This window comes from Python bivittatus, unplaced genomic scaffold (genome assembly GCF_059951505.1).
Source record: "Python bivittatus isolate LINGU-HERP-01145 unplaced genomic scaffold, Pbiv_v1 ctg000020_np1212, whole genome shotgun sequence".
NCBI lineage: Eukaryota > Metazoa > Chordata > Lepidosauria > Squamata > Pythonidae > Python > Python bivittatus.
The window spans coordinates 98,991,241-99,013,179 of record NW_028277030.1 but is presented as its reverse complement, the minus strand read 5'-3'; the positions used below and the strand labels follow the sequence as shown (position 1 = coordinate 99,013,179).

General features: G+C 41.5%; 1 protein-coding gene across 1 annotated transcript; it reads right to left on the bottom strand.

Moving 5' to 3' along the window:
* Positions 1-710: 710 nt before the first annotated feature.
* On the bottom strand, positions 711-20,672 carry HSP90AB1 (heat shock protein 90 alpha family class B member 1). Its single transcript, XM_007429479.4, has 12 exons — positions 20,518-20,672; positions 19,012-19,158; positions 16,872-17,078; positions 15,773-15,932; positions 11,812-11,945; positions 9,535-9,858; positions 7,605-7,770; positions 6,132-6,322; positions 5,638-5,785; positions 2,488-2,756; positions 2,033-2,366; positions 711-1,286 (listed from the first exon to the last, which is right to left on the bottom strand). The coding sequence occupies exons 2-12, from the start codon at positions 19,156-19,158 to the stop codon at positions 1,177-1,179; spliced, it is 2,190 nt and encodes a 729-aa protein (XP_007429541.1). The 5' UTR covers positions 20,518-20,672; the 3' UTR covers positions 711-1,176.
* Positions 20,673-21,939: the final 1,267 nt, after the last annotated feature.

The window sequence follows — 21,939 nt, the reverse complement described above, 5'->3', positions numbered from 1 at the left end:
GGTCTTTTATCATTTTTGGGACTGAGACAGTAGCTCTGAGCTGTACAGGGCAGAAGCAATTGATATAGTTCATTTGTCCAAATGCAATTGCTCTGAAACCTCACTACAGCATCAAAGTTACTTTTGCCAGCTCTACTCAGAATGTCTGGATTTTACCAATTTAACAATTTTATTGCCAAGCTGATATTGTGCAGGGGAAATGTTTCTTGAAACACAACTATCTTATTTTATTAAATTTAAAATATGCAGCAAAGAAATGGCTCAGGTATGTTTTGTAATCTGTAAAATATGTTGAGCATAGAGTAAAGCAAACTAGTCTCTTGCCGCGCATTTGGGTCAGTTTGCGACTGCCTGGACAAGACCCTGCGGTTTCCTTCACAAGGTTTTTTGGAAGTGGTTTGCCACTGCCTCCTTCCTAGGGCTGAGAGATTGTGACTGGCCCAAGGTCACCCAGCTGGCTTTGTACCTAACGTGGGACTAGAACTCATGGCCTCCTGGCTTCTAGCCTGATGTCTTAACTACTACACGAATCTCTACATATCCAGAATTAACACCCATGAGTTCTGATTAGATGTATGTTCTACAACATCCAAACTATAGTTCAGGGGCCATAATCTGCCTACGTATATATCACAAGTTCAGCAGCAAAGTTACCTGTGCAAGACCAAATAGTAGTAGAAATAATAACAATGAAGAAATCCACAACCTCATTTCACTGTAAACCATATTCTTCCTTATTTTAATTCCAGTAAAACAAAACCGAATACAAACAGTGAACAAGATTGCAAGTCCCTGCTTTCTGTAGACAACAGCAGTAAGAGATGGAGGGGAGGAGTCTCACTGCTGTATTAGTGGGAAGGACATTCACTGGGTATTCACCTCAGCTATAATGGGATGGATGCTTGGTGGTCGATCAAAAACTAGAACAAAATCTTCATGGAGAGGGGAGGGAGAACCCTTCAAACCATTGGACTGACCCTTTTCCCCTAAAGCAGCATTTTTAAGCAAGCAGACAGACCAGACAGATGTGGAAGGCTGCCTGCCACATTAATTACCACTTATACAAGAAGCAGAGACCGTCTTGATGGGTGCAGTTAACACTGCCAGGCTTCCTGAGCAAGGCGACGGCACAGGGGAAGGGGGAGGCAGGACAGAGGAAAGATCAGCCTCTCCTCTTTAATCCACCTCCTCCATGCGTGATGCATCCTCATCTCCTTCCAGGGGAGGGATCTCTTCAGATACAGTAGCAGTGGATTCTTCAACAGCAACTTCTTCTTCATCAATCCCTAGGGGGAAAGTATTCAATAATGCCAAACTCTTTTTAGACCATACCTGGTTAGAAATAATGCTACACATACATGATCTTGGTATGACTAAAAGAAAACTCTACAGATATATGTAGTCTGACCAAAACTCTATAGTCCACTATGGATATACTATAAGGTTATAACTTTTGGAGGTGTGAGTAGACTGCATTTAATGCCAGAGTTTATTCAACAATTTAAACACGAAAGTGGACAAGTGTATTCCCCAAATTGTAGATGTGTTTTTGCATATAGAGCAAAATATGTGTAGTTACTTGCCAGGCGAAATCTGAGGCACAGCATTCTACTCTTACTGTGTATATAAACATCTGGCCTTTCAAACTACCAGTTCACATCATGGTTACAAATATTTTCTTGGTACTTCAGACTTTGGTATCTGATTCCAAGGCAGTGCTTCATGTCTTTACCCATAGCCAGCCAATGTGAAAGATTGCTGTGTTATGTGGAGCACCCCATGTAGTTTTCTTCACCCACTCAGGACAAATTTCTTGATGTTACAAGGTTTGGTGCAAATTGACGGGAAGATTTCTAGGAGTACTGTTACCCAAATCAAGGTATAACTTCATTAGGCCAAATATCCACTATTTAAACAAGCCCTGGGGATGAAAACATCAGGGCAAAATTCTGATTCTGTGAAGCAGTTACTTGCCAAGTTTTACCTCCTCAATAATAAAAAATACCAGATCCCTGAGATCTCAGCAACTCACCTAATCCTAGCTTGATCATTCTATAGATGCGGTTAGAATGAGTTTGTGGATCATCCAAGGAGAAACCAGAAGAAAGTAATGCTGTCTCAAAGAGAAGTACCACTAGATCCTTGACAGCCTTGTCATTCTTGTCTGCCTCAGCCTTTTGGCGCAAAGTCTCTACAATGGAGTGGTCAGGATTTATCTCCAGATGCTTCTTGGCCATCATGTAGCCCATGGTAGAGTTGTCTCGTAAAGCCTGGGCCTTCATGATACGTTCCATGTTGGCTGTCCAACCATAGGTGCTGGTGACAATACAACAGGGGGAAGAGACTAGCCGGTTTGAAACTGTCACCTAAAAAAATAAACCAAATGTAGTCATAGCACTTCATCAATGCATGATGGGGACAGAGGTATGCTGCCATCTGCAATGACATCAGCAGAGTTAAAAGGAGACGACAACATGACAATCTCACCTTTTCAACCTTCTTCTCCAGGATTTCCTTCATGAGTTTGCAAAGATTCTCAAACTTGGTTTTATTCTCTTCCATTTTTTTCTTTTCATCTTCATCTTCAGGCAGTTCCAGACCTTCCTTGGTGACTGACACTAATGTCTTTCCATCAAACTCCTTCAGTTGTTGAACACTATATTCATCAATGGGCTCTGTCATGTATATCACCTCAAAACCACGCTTCCTCACACGTTCCACAAAGGCAGAGTTGGCCACTTGTTCCTTGCTCTCACCTGCAGTACCACAGAAAAGGGAGTGGTAAATGTCCAGTTACACACCTGGACCTCCAATAATACCATAGCAGAGTTCCATTTTAGATATTAACTCCCATAGAAGGCATGCTGTAGGTGGCCTTGCCCTTAGTCTCACTGAAAGACCCTTTGTTGGTGCCTTAGTATTCCAAAATTTAAAATGTTCAGTTGTAATATTAAAGACACAGGTTAAAGATTCATCTGTATAGTTAGCAAAACTATTATCATGTCTCCAATAAGAGCCCTTAGATTTGGTAGAAACACAGTCCAAGGTACCACAATTACTGCAAAACTTTGAGAATGGGACAACAAGCCTTCCCCTCAAACAGGAATTCAAAGCATGTATTAATGGGTATCCCCATAAATCTCCAAATGTATTCCAAAATGTGGTTACTCTCAATATACTGATTAAAACCCTCAAAATAAAACTTTCAATGGATATAAATTGAATAGCATTTGATCTGTAAAGACAATCCTATTGCTCCCTGATACTAAAACATCAGTAGCTACTAATACAAATACATATTTAAAATTTAATTGAAGCAACAATATCTGTCCCATAATCTTTTCATTCCTTGATTCCCAATACATAGAAAAATATAATTAATACAAAAAATGGGAAGACAAAGGCCTGGTAAGAAGTGTTATTTGTTCTTTTGCCTTTGAGTCAATCTTGACGCCTGGTGACCACATAGACAAGTCCATGCAGTTTTCTAGGAAACATTTTCCAAAGTGGTGTCCCATTGTCTTCTTCCTATGGCTGAGAGAGAATGACTGACCCCAAATCACCCATTTGGCTTCCATGCCCAAGGCAGGATAGAACTCAGGTCTTCCTGCTCCTAGTTCAGTGCCTTAACTACTAGACCAAACTGGCTTTCATTTGATTATTAACAAGAAGCTAATCTGCAATGGACATATCACTGAGTTGATTACACATTTCAACATAGTTCCAAACAGTAATGTGGGTAGAAAATATTTTGGAAAGAGTTGTATCCCACTTCCCTATACATACTGTCCCAAAATATAGGAATATATCAATAGTTTTCATTACCCATTTTTTCAACTGAGTAACCCAAGGAAAGATGCTATTGTCTTTAAATGTTTACATTAACATTTTCTACAGAATGTGACATACTTTAAATCACACTGAATCTATCTTCCTTTTTTCCTTCAAATATTTCAGACCAAATACTTGTGTATTGGGACAAATAAAACATAAAACATAAAATTTAAGATTTTTAAAAAATACATTAAAATAAACATGCTATATTACAACACTGGTAATTTTCTAATGCAAATCATCCTAACTGGCACTGGAAATTTTGCAGAAAATCCACTGAACTGATTTCAAATGAAATAAATTCAGTATTTTTTCCTTAAACTTCCAAAATCTCATCAAATAAAATTACTGACAGTATTTGAAGAGTAGTATGTTTTGATAGAATGATACAACAGGTTATCCTGAAAGAATTCAGAAAGTATGGGGAAAGTATTGGCAATTTAACTCAATGAGTCAACTCTTAAACTTGTTATACCATAAATCCTTTTAAACACATCTGATCAAACAATCAAGAATTGACAATAAAAATAATATATAAGTGTTATTACATCTGTTTAAAATTACATTACAATCCAGGTAGTTTGTTCTACTGTGCTAGACAAGTTGTTATAAAATGGTGCATGTTACTACTTCTGAAACACCACTTATTTGTTCTTTCTAGCCAAACGTTTTTGAGGAAATTGAAAAAATTACTCAATGTTTGATCATTAATTCTACTGTAAGATTGCTGTCCATATTTCCCAAGATCCATAAACTGCTGAAACACAAAAATCCCATTCTATTTTCCAGTTAACTATGTTGCTGCAAAACACTGCAAAACAAAAGAAACAGCTAATACTGTTAAGACAATAGCAAAAAGCCTTGAAGAACCCCACAATTAAGAATGAAATAATTCAAATTTGTTCTTCATTTTGAGTTAGATCAATGAAGGAGGTTCTAATAAACTGCTTTCATCTACCCTGAGTGGAACTTCCATCAGCCAAGGGGGTATTCCAGCCTTCCTGTGATGTCCAGGGCTGCATTTCCAATGTTGGTGGTACAGTACCAGGAAGCAATGCCACTTTTCCTTGTTTCATTCACTTTTCTATTTACTATTTTATTATTTATATTTCTGTAATATTAATTTTTAAAAATACCATAAAATCAATAACCCATAATAAAACTGAGTGGTGAATGAGTTTAAAAGGTATTTATGATATAAAGCAATACATAAAAAAGGGCAGTTTTACACCCACTGTTAAAGTGTGAGGCCAGTATTCCAGCACAGAGTAAATCAACTGCAAAAGACCTAGGCCTCTGGAATGCAAATTTCATTTTCTGTGTATCAAGTATGCATAATTTCATCTGCATGTGTTACATAATGTAATTTAGGGAGATTTTGGTAGTGAAACATCTTTTTAACAAAGCCTAAGTAGGAGAGATTTTAAAATTTGGATATGGTATATAAAATTTGTAGGAGGATGAAAATATGAATATTCACAAGCCCTTCTCAGAGGCCTTCTATTTCCTTAAACACTTAAATTAAAACTGCTTAGAGATTTTCAGCTCAGGTCTCTGCAATCCTGAAGTTCAGAGAACAGGTTTCCAACTGAGCTGAGCCCTCCCACTCCACTTTACACCCATAAGACCTAGAGAAGGCAGTATTTTCAGTAGAGGTTCGTATTACTGGCTTCCAAAGAACCTAGAAAATTTGACTTCAGTCTTGAAACTAAAGCCAAGGCCAAGAAGATGGCTATTCAGGGCAATCAGCATTCCTGCCATGTGATATGTTTGGACAGGGCCAATCAATGAAATGTCACTTACCTGTGATGTAATAAATGCTCTTCTGGTTGTCCTTCATTCGGGACACATACTCTGTTAGGGAGTTCATCTCATCTCCAGAATGAGAAGTGTGATAGCGCAAGAGCTCTGATAGACGTTTCCTGTTGGCAGAGTCTTCATGGATCCCCAGCTGAAGGTGAATGAGTTTTTATTTATATATTTGGATTTATACAGACTCTCCATCCTTATGGCAACAGGGCAATCTAAACTAAAGACAGATCCTGATCCCCTACATATAATCAATATTTTCATTTAAATATGGAAATAAACTGAAAACTGTAGCTGGAAAAAACAAATCCTTTTCTCTTTATGTAAGAAACTGAAGGATTTCTTTTTAAGCAGACATGCCTACCAAAATAGCTTAGCTGCCCAATACTGGTTTCACAGTTTGCACTACTTCAATAACTCATTAAGTTGGAAACAGACTAAAAATATTCCATTGTTATGCTACCAAATGAGGTAGGCAGAACTCTCACCTTCAGATTTTTGGAAAAGGCCTCGTAGAATTTTTTATAGTTCTCTTTGTCTTCGGCCAACTCTGCAAAAAGTTCCAGACATTTCTTGACAATGTTCTTGCGAATCACTTTGAGAATCTTGCTTTGCTGTAGCATTTCACGAGAGATGTTCAGGGGCAGGTCTTCAGAATCCACTACACCTCGGATAAAATCTGTGTTTATGAGAGAGACAAAGGAAATCAGGTGGGGGAACCAGCTGTGGCAGTGATGTAATTTGGATAAGAATAGACTGGTGAACATTTTTTTAAACTCCTACAGTGATCTGAGGATGAAAGAAAAGGTGTATAAATACCAGGCATATTTATTCTCCTTTCTCCTAAAGTGCCTTTTGTTCATATTCAATATCTGATTGAGTTTCTGTATTAAAGTGGGGAAGAACTCTTTCCCATCCAACAAAGAAACTTGAGAAGGGTTTTCACTCTGGTTTTACTTGAATTTGTTGTGGTGTTTCATTCTCTTTCTTGGATCACCTGGAACTATTTTTTCCCAAGGCATTCTCTATATCCCTACAGAGCAGGCCATGCAATCATTCCAATTGTTATAACTCCCAGACCCTTCCTGTTGGCCAAGATGACTAGGACTGATAGAAGTCCAAAACACCTTAAATGCACCAAGATGTCTTCCTCTCTCCTACAGAGCAAACCTACTTATGCCATCTGTTGTACAGGGACTGACACTGGGAAAGAGTTAGGCCAGGTAATTCATCTACCCCATCACACTAATCATGTTTTTAAACAAAAGGAATTCAGTGATAATATGCTTCAAACTTTTGGAAGGAATAGTGGAAACAGGAATGTGCAAAGGAAGCTAATTTCCTTTTTGTCTCCCTTCAAGTAATCTCTCTTCTCCCTGCTCTTGTCAGTTCAATCAAAGAGGAGAACATGATATAAGATACAGGATACTGGGCTGGCAGAGGAAGGGACTATAACTCAGTAGTAGGACACTGGCATTGCTGAACCCAGCTTTTGGATGAACTATCACTATTAGCAAGAGTGCAGGTGGCCTCTCCTTCCGAGCAAAGATGATCCCACAGGTCAAACATGGCCTATTGTAACTCCACCAACCTTGTACAGTAGTTACTTGACAGATGCACTGTCTACTTCTGGGTATCTAATGTGGGATTACCGGGGGATAAACCTTATTCCCACAACATGATTTGAGTTGGGGGGGAGGATTAGTGTGTCATGGGAACTGCAAAAATGGATTAACTGACCCAGACAATTAACTCTTGGATAAACAGACCCAGACAATTAACTCTAAGCGTAGCCCCAAATAGCCTCAGTAGTGCAAAGCTGCATGTGCAAATATTTGAACCCAGTCTAATGACCCAGTTTTCAGGGAACAAGGCCATTGTAAATGCAGATTAGTCAGGCAAGGGGAAATTAAACAACTCGCCATTCTAGCTGAAAAATGCAGGAGTGACGCAGAACTTACTCAAGTATTCTGGGATGAGTTCATCACAGCTGTCCATGATGAAAACCCTCCTGACATAGAGTTTGATGTTGTTCTTCTTCTTCTTGTTCTCAAAAAGGTCAAATGGGGCCCGCCGGGGGATGAAGAGAAGTGCCCGGAACTCTAACTGCCCCTCCACAGAGAAATGCTGGGAAGATTGGGAAGAGCAGACAAGCCCATGAGGAATTGACTAACTTCCAACTGGCGAACACCCACTTAGAAACATGCCATCCTTTGCCACAAAGAACATTCCTTCCTTCCTGCAATGTATTTGCTGCTCCGTTCCAAAACAGGATTTAAGTGGCTTACTAATAACACAAAAATAAAATACACAGAACAAAGGGAACACAACAAAACTCAAAACCAGCAACAGCAGCAAACCTTCCTATCCATTAACAGACTTGAGACAATACAATTATGACAACCACCGTCATCCACTGCGGGTGTACCATCAATTCCCTAAGGCAGTGTTTCTCAACCATGGCAACTTTAAGATGTGTGGACTTCAATGCCCAGAATTCCCCAGCCAGCCTTGCTGGCTGGGGAATTCTGGGAGTTGGAAGTCCACACATCTTAAAGTTGCCAAGATTGAGAAACACTGTCCTAAGGTTTTCCAGAATAGCCAGGTCTTGGCAGCTTTTTCCTGAACACCAGCAGGGTTGCTGCTGACTTGACCTCAGGCTGAGCACTGTTCCAAAAGAGAGAGGCAGTGCTAGAAATGCCATACCCTTGTGGTCCCTGATTATGGCAATACCTTAACGATGGGACTTGAAAAGGGCTCTCCCTAGATCTTGCTGGATGGCAGAAACTGAGGGAGAAAACAATACCCAGAGATACCCAGGTCCTGAGCCATGTAGGGTTTTAAATAACCAGAACCTTGAAATGTACCCAGAAGCTAACTGGAAACTAGCGCAACTCTCACCATCAAGCTGTTATTTCAGCAAACTGAGAAATTACTTCAGCTGCTGCATTCTGGCCTTTGCCCTAAGGTGGAAAGGTATCTGTGATGAAATCTGCTGAAATAAGAAAAAACTCTGAGTTCTGATGCTAGCTTAGATTCCTTAAACGCTAGCAGGGAAGTCAGAACTTCCCATCCGTTTGAGACTACGGATGCAGAAGAGCAGCTCCTATCGTTAAGATCAGAAGCTGCACTTGCCCGCTTCCAACTCTGCCCAAAGCTGCAGAGGACAGAATCGTGTTCTAACATGGAAAGCAACTGCCACAGACAGACCTTGCTTCCAATATAATCTTCTCCCTTAGACTCTAATAGAGCAAGGCAAACAAGAGGAGAAGGGAGAGTCCTGTTCCCTCCCCTCCCCCACCTTGAAGCACCACATTAGGTATCACACTTTGGGAAAAATGCCACGAGGGACAATGATGTAACCGGTACTGTAGTTCCCATTATTTCCATTTTCCCAATCTCCAGGCAAAGTCTCATATTTACTGTTTATTCTGCATGCCAGGCATTAACAGAAGCACTGAAGGGAAAAAACAAAGTTTTTCCTTAGAAGGGTGAGCTGCCTTAAACACTCCCATCACAAAAAGCTTAGTCAACAGTAAGGAACACCTTAAAATATTCTCTGCCACAAGGGTAAGAGAAAACAGAAGAAACAAAAGAGAAGCCAACGGTTGTGTGTCTGTGAGAGCTGCGTTAATGGAAAAAATGTGAAAGGTATTCTGTAAGAAGCATAACCACAGGGCTCTACCAGGCAGCTGTAAACAGGTTACTGGGCCAATGCTAAAGGAACCCAGCATGACCTGCAGCCTGGCCTCCCCACAACCTTTCTTTGCAATTGTCCCACTTCTAATGAACCAACAGCTGCCATTTGGACACCTCTCTGCTGATTGCTACAGATCTTTTGCCCAAACGGACACCCAGACCAGTTCCACTCTCATCTCCTAAGCCACTCACCTTGACAGCCAAGTGGTCTTCCCAGTCGTTAGTGAGGCTCTTGTAGAATTCACCGTATTCCTCCTGGGTGATGTCATCAGGGTTGCGGGTCCAGATGGGCTTGGTCTTGTTTAGCTCCTCCTGATCAATGTACTTCTCTTTGATCTTCTTGGTCTTCTTTTTGCTCTTGCCACTTTCCTCCTCCTCCTCATCTGAACCCACATCCTCAATCTTGGGCTTCTCTTCATCTTTAGGGGCTGCCTCTTCCTCCTCATTCTCAGCTTTCTTCTCCTCCTCCTCCTCCGCTTCGTCGTCACTGATCTCCTTGTCGCGCTCCTTTTCCAGCTACAAAGAGAAGGAAAGGCTTTACTAGGACTGTTGGATGAATACAGGAGGGGCACATTAAGCAGGAGAGAGATACAGTGGTACCTCGGGTCACAAACGCTTCTGTTCACGACCAATTCAGCACGTTTCGGAACAGCACGTTCGCAAAATTTTGCTTCCGTCCGCGAACTCTGCATCGGGTGACGAACAGGATCCGCGGCCATTTTTCCTGCCATGACACGTGGTCGTGGCTTCCTGTAGGGAGGGGGACTCTCCCTCCAAGCAATATCCGCCTCCCCACCCGCTTTCCTGTCCTCCACGCCAGAAGTCGCCTCAAGCAAGATTAGCATTCTCTCTCTTCGTACTGCACTGTACTATATTTTGTTTCATATTTTTGTGGTTTTTTAAAAAAAATACATATGGTTCAGAACAGATTAACCGTATTTACATTGAATCTTATGAGAAAATTTGATTCGGGTCGCGACCAGAGTCGCGGAACGAATTAAGTTCGTGACCCGAGGTACCACTATACATCGTTCCTTGCATCAAGTCTTCTGCAAGCATTCAGAAGATGAGGCAAGTCCTCTCCTTATTACAGTTCAGGAGGAGCTTCAAGCTTACATTCTAACAGCTCTCTGAGCTTTTATGCTGCAAATTTTAAAGAATCTACATGCATGAGAGTGCAAGCTTCAAATTTAAAATGAAACGATGCTTCTGAGCCTGTGAGCATAATACCTGTCTATAATTCCATGAAGTAGCCACACCTTTTCCTTTTGCCCTTCTTTTTTGCCAATGAACCCAAAGCACTGCACAGCCATAGTACAGTGGTACCTCGGGATACGAACGCTTCTACTAACGAACTTTTCGGGTTACGACCAGCTCCGGCCACAAAAATTTACCTCGATGTGCGAACTCCGCCTCGGGGTACGGTTATTTTTCTGCCCTGACACGTGGTCCGCGGCCATTTTTCCGCCCGACACATGGTCCGCAGCCATTTTTGCGCCCCTGACATGTGGTCCGCGGCCATTTTTCCGCCCGACACATGGTCCGCAGCCATTTTTGCGCCCGACATGTGGTCCGCGGCCATTTTTCGCGCCGCGCAGCACAGCGCCCGGCCGTTTTCCCGCCACGCGGCGCCCAGCCATTTTCCCGCCATGCCGCGCCCGGCTGTTTTCCCGCCCGACGTGTGGTCCGCGGACGCCAGAACGGATTAACGGTAATTACATTGAACCTTATAGGAAAATTTGCTTCGGGGTGCGACCAAATTTGGGCAGAGGGCGGAACGGATTAACCGTATTTACATTGAACCTTATGGGGAAATCTGCCTCGGGGTGCGACCAAATTCGGAGGGCGGAATGGATTAACCGGATTTACATTGAACCCTATGGGGAAATTTCCTTCAGGTTACGACCAACTCGGGATACGCCCAGAGTCACGGAACGGATTCCTGACAAATGCCCATTTAGACTGCCTTAATATCTCCAGCACCAATTCCTAAGGCACATCTCTCCCAGCGTCACAGGTAGTCCTTGACTTACAACGGCAATCGGGACCGGAATTTCTGTTGCTAAGTAATGCGGTCCTAAAGCATGATTGCATTGCTTAGCCATGGCAATCCTTGCAGTCCCAGTTGTTGTTAACTGAATCCCATGACTGTCAGGCAAGGCGCCTTCCTACTTCCATCCTAACCAAAGTCAGTGGGGAAGCCAGCAGGAAGTTGCAAGTAAGTGGCTGCTGCAAGGTAGGGTAGGGAATGCGGGGGAGGGTTGGAGAGGGTGCATGAGAGGTGCAGGTTCAACCTGTGCATCTTGCGCACCCTCCTCCTCACCCGACATTACATCTCTCATACCCCCCCACCCACCCTCTCAACCTGGCTGGGGAATTCTGGGAGTTGAAATCCACACATCTTAAAGTTGCCAAGGTTGAGAAACACTGTCCTAGACACTACCAAACTTGTTGCTCTCCAATACATACATAGAGGGTAATGGGGTAGCCGATGAACTGTGAGTGCTTCTTCACAACTTCCTTGATACGGCGTTCCTCCAGATACTCTGTCTGATCTTCCTTTAGGTACAAGATCACTTTGGTGCCTCGGCCAATGGGTTCACCTAGAACAGCAAAGAGAGTCGTTTTACCAGGGTCAGATACCACAGTGAGCTTTGAGGCTTGTCTGAAGCTGAAGTGAGCTATCTAGGTCAGAACTTAAAAATGGGAGTGTTTCTAGCAAAAACAATCTCCAGCATACGCAGAAAAAAGTGCGGGTGTTACCAAAATTGGAAACTGTAGTTTGCACAGGACAGAATAAAACTTGAATTGTGTTGATCTTTTTTTTTTTTTTTAAAAGTAAGTTCCTAAGTTTTGTAACTGGAGATATTTTTCAAGTATTTTTCAAGATATTTCAAGTGTGTGTGCGTGCACGTACAAATTCCATACATATGAATTTTACAAAGCTGTTTCATTCCTCTAGCTAGGAACCTTTTTTTTCTTTTACAGACAACTCACACAGTAACTCTCACTATAATATTCTAAAGAGAGAACATCACAAATCAGGGTTTCAGAGTTAAGCATATAACATTCAAATCAGTACGATAAATAAAAATTGATTTGTATCCCTTTGAATGCAGAATTCAAATTGTTCTTATATGCCAAATAGCCAGCTTGGTTCTTTTAGGCTAATGTTTCTCAACCTTAGCAACTTTAAGCTGTGTGGACTTCAGCTCCCAGAATTCTGGGAGCTGAAGTCCACACAGTTTAAAGTTGCTAAGGTTGAAAAATACTGTTTTAGGCTATTCTGCTCAAACTGGAATATTAAGCTTGGATAAATATTATGGCAACTTTGTCTCACAGCTTTTGAAAAGAAAGCTAGGGATCTCAAGAAAGTTATTACCTCAAATGGTACTTGCTGCATATACAAAAGCTTTGTATGCTTGTTCTGAATATTTCTAGTTCCACCTCCATCTCACCAACCAGATCAAAACTGCATCTCTACTTGCCACCAGGGTTCCCCCCTTCAAATATACACACACTGCAAAGGAGTACAATTTTCTAGAAATACAGTCCTCATACTGAAAGAAACCCTCCTGAAAAGCACAATATTCCCTAAGAAAAAAATGTTGGTGCAAAAAAGTAATTAACAATGGAATTTTTTCTAAAAAGGGGGAGTAATGGTACACAATTAAACAATTTCTGGGGGCATATGAAGATTTCAGTTATCAGTATGACCCACAATGCTAATAGCAAGTTACTGTGTTTGTAACTGCATCATGACTACAATAAAAGCTGTGGCTTCAGTTCAGATACACCTATTTTAATCTAGTGACTTCCTGCGAGCACCATGGTGAGCTGACATCCTGCTGGTAGCGTGGCTACCTTTACAAGGAGAATCGCGGCTGGATGCTGGATCTGGACCAGTGAAATCTCTCTGGAGAGATTGCTGAGATTATCCACGTGACTCCAGACAGCCACTCCTCATGAGTAGACTTAAGGAACTGCCATTTTGCGGTCGGCTTATGATTATGCGGTGGCTGAGAGTTTGGATTCCATCAAGCTCACATTGGTAACGTAGCATTTTATGGACATTAAGCTCGACCAAGCCTCATTTTTTAATCACTTTTTGGATTTTTTTTTTAATGTACTGGAGAGATTAAGACCCTTTAGATCGGCAAGGTTGTATTCATTGGATGAGCCCCCTTCTCCATAGAGGAAGGTAGTGTTAATTTTAAAAGTTTTGGAAATATATGATTTTTTGGATTATGCAGTAAAAGGGTGCTTAGAATATAGATTTTGGAAAGTTAACAATGGATTAAGGGTCCAGATATATTTGGAATTATAGCTTTGAATTAATTAGAAGAAACTTTCCCATGGGAAATGCCGATTGTTTTGGATTTTTCTATGATAAGGGGACCCTGAAGGTTGGACCCTAGAGGGAGCTAGAGGATAAAGAAAAAAAATGGAGCAAAAATCCATAACAGAAGTTTTTGAATAATGGTCTGCCAAATTTCTCGATAAGATAGACAAATTTCTTGATAAGATAGGCAGAGCACATTGTAATAAAGTTACAGAACAAGAACAAGTTGTAACGGATGATTTTGAAATTATTTTGAAGGGGGACTTAAGTGCGATAAGCAATGAGAAAAACATGGAGAAAGCTATGGATACACAAACATAACTGATAGATGACTCATTCCCTAAATGAGACGTACAACCATTGAATCAGGAAACTGACTTGGATAACTTTTTCTCACTGGATATACAAAAGAGCTCTGTTAAGGTCTTGAAGAAATTTATTAGAAGTGACAAAGAAAAGGACAAACTTTACATATTGGATATACAAAAGAAATATGTTAAAAGTTCTGAAATTATGGCTTAAACAAATGAACAGAAAACTAGCTCTGGGACTCTTTTTGAAGGGGCTAAAAAACAAGATTCTTAAAAGCTCAGGGAAGGAATACAAGGTTGGCTTATTCAATCAGGGCTAAAAGAAAAAAAGAGTTATACCTGGTTGCCCTTACTGAACTTTTGCTGACAATGAACGACTGACAAAGCATTTGGATTTTGTTTTTTATCTGAGAAATGAGCTAGGGGGTGAAGAGATTATGTTATATTTAGAGATGGGGAAAAGCTATTGTTTTTACTTGCTGAGATAAAGGGGGAAGTTACTTTTTTACCTTTTCCTTTTTCACATTTCCTTTTTTTCCATTTTACTGTTTGTATTTTTTGTTGTTTGTATTTGTTTTTATTCTTTTCATTCATAATTCTTAATAAAATTATTTTTAAAAAACAATACACCTATTTTAATCTAGTAAGTGATATGGAAACAAGAATTTCACTTTATGCATTGAGCATGCACTAAGGACAATAAAAATGTAGACCAACCCATTTTTAAAATATTAAAAATATCCTGCCAGAATCACAAGCCGGAATTAAGATTGCAGGGAGAATCATCAACAACCTCAGATATGCGGACGATACCACCCTAATGGCAGAAAGTGAAGAAGAACTAAAGAGCCTCTTGATGAGGGTGAAAGAGGAGAGTGCGAAAGCTGGCTTGAAACTCAACATTAAAAAAACTAAGATCATGGCATCTGGACCCATCAATTCCTGGCAAATAGAAGGGGTAGAAATGGAAGCAGTAACAGACTTCATTTATTTGGGCTCCAAGATCACCGCAGACGGAGACTGCAGTCATGAAATTAAAAGATGCTTGCTCCTTGGGAGGAAAGCTATGGCAAGCCTAGATAGCATATTAAAAAGCAGAGATGTCACCTTGCCGACAAAGATCTGCATAGTCAAAGCTATGGTTTTCCCAGTAGTAATGTATGGCTGTGAGAGCTGGACCATAAAAAAGGCCGAGCGCCGAAGAATTGATGCCTTTGAACTGTGGTGAGAGTCCCCTGGACTGCTAGGAGGTCAAACCAGTCAATCTTAAAGGAAATCAACCCTGATTGCTCATTGGAAGGATCGATAATGAAGCTCAAGCTCAGATATTTTGGTCACCTAATGCGAAGAGAGATCTCTTTGGAGAAGACCCTGATGCTGGGAAAGATTGAAGGCAAAAGGAGAAGAGGACGGCAGAGGATGAGATGGTTAGATAGCATCACTGAAGCAATGAGCATGAAACTGAGCAAACTCAGGGAGGCAGTGAAGGACAGGAAGGCCTGGCGCAATATGGTTCATGGGGTCACGAAGAGTCGGACACGACTTAACGACTAAACAACAGCAACAAACATTGGCCATTCCATCACTGTTACTTAGGGGTCTGGCGACTAGAATGAATGGTGCAGCAGTGTTCACTTAGTAATAAAGAGAGCTGTCAAGTCTCCCTGCTATTTCAAAGCAAGAACTGAAAACCCTGGTTCAACCTCCTTCTCCCTCCCCCCCCCCCACTCCTTAGATGGTAAGATGGTATTTTCCAAAAGCACAAATCACTGTGTACCATGATCAGTCCGAACGGTGAAGGAACCTCCTGCAGATGACTCCCAAGCATACTGCTCATCATCATTGTGCTTGGTGATGACCACAACCTTCTCAGCCACAAGGTAAGCGGAGTAAAACCCCACACCAAACTGCCCAATCATGGAGATGTCTGCACCAGCCTGGAGAAAGAAAGGAAGGGATGTGACATTTACAAAAGGAAACAGTAACTTATATACCGCCCGAGATTATAAACACAGGTTTTGACATAGTCAGAAAAGCATGTTCTACCATAAAGAGTTCAGTTCAACTCAGCTACACCTTACTCTCAATTTAGCATCTCCAAGTAAGAATGGGGTGTATCTTTGACATACATCTTGAGAACAAGATTCAACATGCCATGACAGTCTTGTGAAAGCACATCTTGGGCACAGGATTCCATACCCTATAATATTTGGTTTCGGTTTTATTTATTTATCCAATATGTATAGCCACCCATCTCACATATGTGATTTTGGGTGGCTTACACAGTTGACCCCCATTTCATAGGCTCCATGCTGTCACCAGATCCTCAGGCATGATGACAAAGCCATGTCTTTCTTATTTTTAAAGCACGTTTCTAGCCCTGGAAATGCCTTGATGAGGTTTTAAAGTACACAGATGAGCTGGACAGTATCTCAAACAATTAAAGGGATCCAAGAACCCTTTTCCAGTAGAATAAATCATGTCCATATTACTAATTTGCTTAGGGTAAGTTAGCTTACTCACTAATCGATTCAAGTTAGTAAGCTAAACATGAAGTTTTAGCTTTTCTTTTGTTAGCTATTCAGACTCTTATTTTGATGCCCCTGCCAGTTTTACCTCTGCCCTCTAGACATGAAAGTCCAAGATATTCTTGACAATTTTGGCTCCTTTAGCAAAAGTGCTTCTACTCATACTCAGTTCCTGTACACAGAAAACACTGCCAAGGGAATTCAGATGATTACCAATTTTGAGGATATACATATTTATGACAAAATGACCAGGCTATGAGGGGACTTTAATAACATAGCCTGCTAGCCAAATGAAGGACCTAAGCATTACAGACACCTTTATCAAAAGCTTGGATTGAAGCCACTCACCTGCAATGCTTCCATGAAGGCTTTTGTGCCAGACTTGGCAATGGTACCCAGATTGTTGACAAGATCTGCCTTTGTCATCCCAATGCCAGTGTCCACCAGTGTAAGGGTACGGTCATGAGGATTGGGGATGATATCTATTTTCAGCTCCTTGCCATTTTCCAGCTTTGAAGGATCTGTTAGACTCTCATAGCGGATCTTGTCCAAAGCCTAAAATGTTAAAAATGGTATGTTTTGTGGATTCTGTCAAACTTCAACCATCATTCAAGGATCTGCGCTACCTCTAATTTTAAAGAAAGAAATTCCAGGAAACAAAAGATCTGTTTTAAATATTAAAAGGGAGGGAAAAAAACTATTCCAAAGCATATGTCTGTGAGAATAGTACAAGGATTGATGTACTTACTCTAGAATAACTTCCCTGTGAGAAAAAGACAATTCTTAGTACAATTTTACTACCTATTCAAAAGGGCATCCCATTGAATTCAATGGAGCTCATTCCTAGTCATAGAATGTATGATTGCAATCTAACTCTGCTTTATTAGGTCCTAGAAACAAAGGGGGGCATCATATTATTGCTTTCTTCAAAATAAGGATGATGTTCTCCTGCACTTCATAATTTAATCAAAGGATTTAAAGATATGTTTTGTTATGGAATAAAAAACAGACATGGTAAATATCTTACTTCCTCTCATATTATACAATGAACTGGATGATCTCAGTAAATTTCAAACAAATCAAAATAAATTAATAAATAAAAATGTAAGGACACATAATTATCAAATTCACAACCATAAAATGAAGTGATAATCTTGGCTTAAAGAAATTCAGTAGGGTTCATCAGTAATTATCATTCATTATAGCCATGTTCACATTTATAGAAGCAGGGCAGAAAGGGCAACTGTTTCACAGCTATCTGTAAACCAGAAATGGGAAAGGGAGGGGGGCCTTAGGTGACATTCCCTTAATGTCCTTGGCTTTAAGTTGCAAGCTGGAAATCTAATTTCAAAGAATAGGTAGGGCCAGGACAGACAAGTAGGTAGAGCCAAGATAAAACTACTTGATTTAATTAAATGTTATTTAAATTAAAGATGGCACCCAGGATTATTCTCCCTGCATTTAATATGCTAATAAAGTAAATACTGCAATTCAATGACAATTTTTTTTAAGAGTTCCAGGAACTGCATTCAAGACATTCAAGGGACATATGAGGCATTGATCCTGAAGTTATAGATCCTGAGATAAATCAAGGAGGACTATAATCTTAACAGCCTTCTTGTGGGATTCTCAAAGCATATAGCTGGCTACTAATAGGAACAGAACATTGAGACAGATGGACCTTGTGTGTGATCTAGCAAGCTATAATTTTATGCCCAGTGACAGACACTCAGCAACACAACTGGTCTCTCTCCAATATGCTTAAGGCCATCAGTCCATGTTTCTTTTTGCCTTCATATTATAAAGGATGGAACTTTAGGGTTCAATTCCCAGTTATTAACAGGGACACACTGAATCATTTTTGCAACCACTGTACCTACTGCCAACCTCTCTTTTGCAGTATTATCAAAGCAAAAACAATTTTATAAAACTTCCATCAATTAAAAAAAATGTAAGTGTGCTATCGTCTAGAAAAAAGTATATAAGCATATGAAATAGCCTACTGGCAAAAAAGCAACAGGGAATTCTACTTCCCTCCTAATACACACTTGGTTTCTACGCTGGGCCCAATGGAGGAACAGGACTCTGCTCCCTTTCCTACCAAACCCATCATTTGGTTATATGCAACTCTTTTTCACCACTGCCTATTGGGCCAGTGTTTAAATATAGCACTGCCTTAAAGAGCTAGACTTACATCTTAAAACAGATTTGTTTGAGGTCCAATAATCAGAACAACATAGTACCAAGCTATTATGGTTGGGTTTCAGACTGGGATGTCATCCAGATCACTTGTCAATTTTCTCCAACCTGGGGTCTTCCATATGGGTTGGATTTCACTCCTATCCCTTCAGCCCACAGGGTGAAGGACTACAAGGATATGTGATTTAAATATTAGACTTATTCAATCCACTCCAACTATTATCAATTTCCCTGCACTCATGTTCTACAGTACTCTTTCTCTGCCCCAGCTCCAAGTCTCCATACTCACATCAGAGGCATTGGAAATTATCTCCCGCAGAAAGATTTCCTTGTTGGAGTAGAAAGTATTGATGATCAGGGACATAAGCTGGGCAATCTCTGCCTGGAAGGCAAACGTTTCCACCTCCTCTTCACCATGCTGGATTTCTTCAGGCATCTGGAAAATAACTCAAGAGTTCACGCCCTTTGTAACAGGCATATACCTCTTTAGAGAATGCTCAAGGGGGCTTTGCATACTGTGGATTGTAAGAGCCAACTACCTTATAAGATAGATCTCTAGCACTGCCACCCACTAAAGATGGAGGGCTGAGACTATGATAGCCTTGGATTTCAGCCCTAGCTTAATAGCCACAGGTGACTGGAAACAAGGAAGTGAATGGCTCAACAGAGGGCAAATGGCATGCTCTCTTCCTCCTCTATACTTGTCAAAAAAATTTAAGCCTGCTACTAGATGGCCGCAGCCCTCTCCCATTCCTACACAAAACACAACTCCTTGTCACTCCCCCATCTCCTCCAGGTCCCTAGAAAACTACAGCAGTAATGAGCATGAGGCTACAGCAGAACATGGCATTTTTAGCTCTGTTACAAAACCTCTACCAGTAGATTAGAAACCCAAGCTTCAGCAGTTCCAGACAAGCCCAGCTCAAATCTAGATTTAGATTTACTGGCTTCCAACAAATTGTTATCTTTCACCCTAAATTCCCCCCAACAACAAGGATTCATAGCCAAGATTATTTCAAGGTTAAAGGAGATCAAGTTCCAAAAGGAAGCATCGCCACATGTTTCGCAACGCTACGTGGAGATCCACCTCCACTTTCTCTTTGTTCTTTTGACTCCTATTCCAATCTCGCTTAAATTTCCACGGATATTACCGAAAGCAGCAATAACACGAGCCGTAGATGGCAGACCAAAAAAATTTAATCAGAGTTTCGGCCATAAGGGCGGCATTTCTGAGCAAGGCTGGACGTCAGCGTCCAGGCAACTCGCGAGGAACAGAAATACAAGCAGCCCTTTGCAACACCGAGAAGCTGGCGACGGGTCACCGGCAAAGGTACATCCGAGGAAGGCGCAGCGCCAGATACAGATTTCCCTGCTCTCGAGAAGGCGGATAATCGTAAGCCAAGCCGGTAAGCGGACGAGCGCGAGTCCGGGGCTCCAGCCACCAGCCTGGCAGGCGGGGGACCGGCCTGGCGCAGGCACGCACTGGCCTCGCGCCCGCCCGGGCCTAGCCCCGCGGCCACGCATGGATTAACGTGGACCGGGCACGCCGGCAGCCTAGGCCCGTCCCCTGGAGGCACGAGCGAGCCCCGCGAGCTGAGGCCAGGCGCAGCTGAGGAGCCGGCGACCGAAGCGGCCTGCCCGCGATTCCGGTGCCCGGGAGCACGTGGCCGGGAACGGGCTGCCTCGTCCGACTTCTCCGCGCCGGAGGCTGAGGCAGAGAAGAGGGCAGCCCCGCGGGGCGGAGAGGCGAGGCTTTCGGGCGTATTTCCCGTTCTGGGTGGAGGAGGCCGCTTACTTTGACCGACGGCGGGAGACGGGCCTGGAGCACGGCGTGACCTTCCGACAGAGAGCAAGGCAGAGCCCGGAGAGGAACTGGCGTCGCCTCCTTCGGCCCTATATAGAGGCTGAGCCGAAATCCTTCGTGCCTTTTCTCCCTCCGCCTTAAAAGGGCCTGCTTCGCGATCGCTAGCACCCTCCGATGGTGCTATTGCGATGGGCTGTCTTTGTTCTGCCCGAGTTTGAAATGATTCCATCTCTATCATCTGTGGAACAAACCTTTTCAGCGGATTGGTTGTAAGAGTTCTGGTCTCTTAATATCCATGTGTTTGTCTCATAATTTTAAATATGTTTCTAAAGCCCACAAAACATGCATTCATTTGCATCCGAGTATGAAATCTCAATCCCCCTATTGTGGGGGAGATGGGCGGGGGAGAATCCAATAAATAAATAAATAAAAATAAATAAATAAATAAATAAATTCATATTTTTCCTCTGTTTGGATGAATGATACACGTATCCTCTCAAAAAACGTTATGCTGTGGTGTGAGTTAAAGGTGAATGCTGTTTTTATGATGGCACGCACTGTCTTCACTTTTTATAAGAGTGCATATTAATCGGGTTTTTTTAGCCTAGTTTTCATTCTCATTCAAGGTGCTTTGATTAATGAAGTTAACAGCATATGTTTTTATTTGAACACAATATTGAATTCATTGGGATGTGCTTCCAGAAAACAAGGCGCTTAAAGCTAGGTTTGTACAACATGTGTGCTTACCTGTGGTTAATTAATCCATTTTTTTCAGTTCACACAAAACACTGAACCATAAACGAATTTTATGGGCTGGATTTACCTAACATGCTCGGCTGAAATCCAAGCGACCAGCTTGCAGCTCAGTATGGCATGCAAACCTAATCTAAGTATTGCAGTTGTAATAAAATTTAAAATCGGCATCTCCCCCAAAATGGAATTGTGGTGTACTCTTCCTGTGTACTATCTTAAATTATTCGTGAAAGGCCTTACATACCACTGAATGTCTCGAGTCTGATTTCATGAACAATTCCACGATCTATAATATACAGAACCCACCAGAGTATTAAAACATTTGCATTAAAAGGGGGGGGGATTATAAATGGAAGCCTTATTCTAATGTAAGGCAAAACCTTTATGAAGCTAACGCTAAAGGAACATGAGAGGGTTTATTTGTTGCTTAGCAGACCCAGTTGGCAATTAAAAACCTTAGAAACGCAGCCATCAGAGACGAGCATTTTGTGATACTATCTGAAAGTCCCAGAGCCAACTTTTTTTTTTATTTCAGGAATTTTAAGGACAAAAGGGGTACCTTAAACCTTATAGATGCTTAAGGCAGCCATAACTTCCCTAAAAAAGAACCCACCATCTTTGGGTTGATTTTTTACATCAGAGCAGGAGTTATGGGCCACA

Bases quoted from the DNA above. Each gene is read 5' to 3' on its own strand.
- HSP90AB1 (XM_007429479.4), bottom strand. From the start codon at position 19,158: ATGCCTGAAGAAATCCAGCATGGTGAAGAGGAGGTGGAAACGTTTGCC. The intron at 11,946-15,772 runs GTACACAGTGAT...TTGCTGTTCTAG, and splicing joins CACCGTTCGGACTGATCATG to GTGAACCCATTGGCCGAGGC. The intron at 1,287-2,032 runs GTGAGTTGCTGA...CTTTCCCCCTAG, and splicing joins AATGATCAAGCTAGGATTAG to GGATTGATGAAGAAGAAGTT.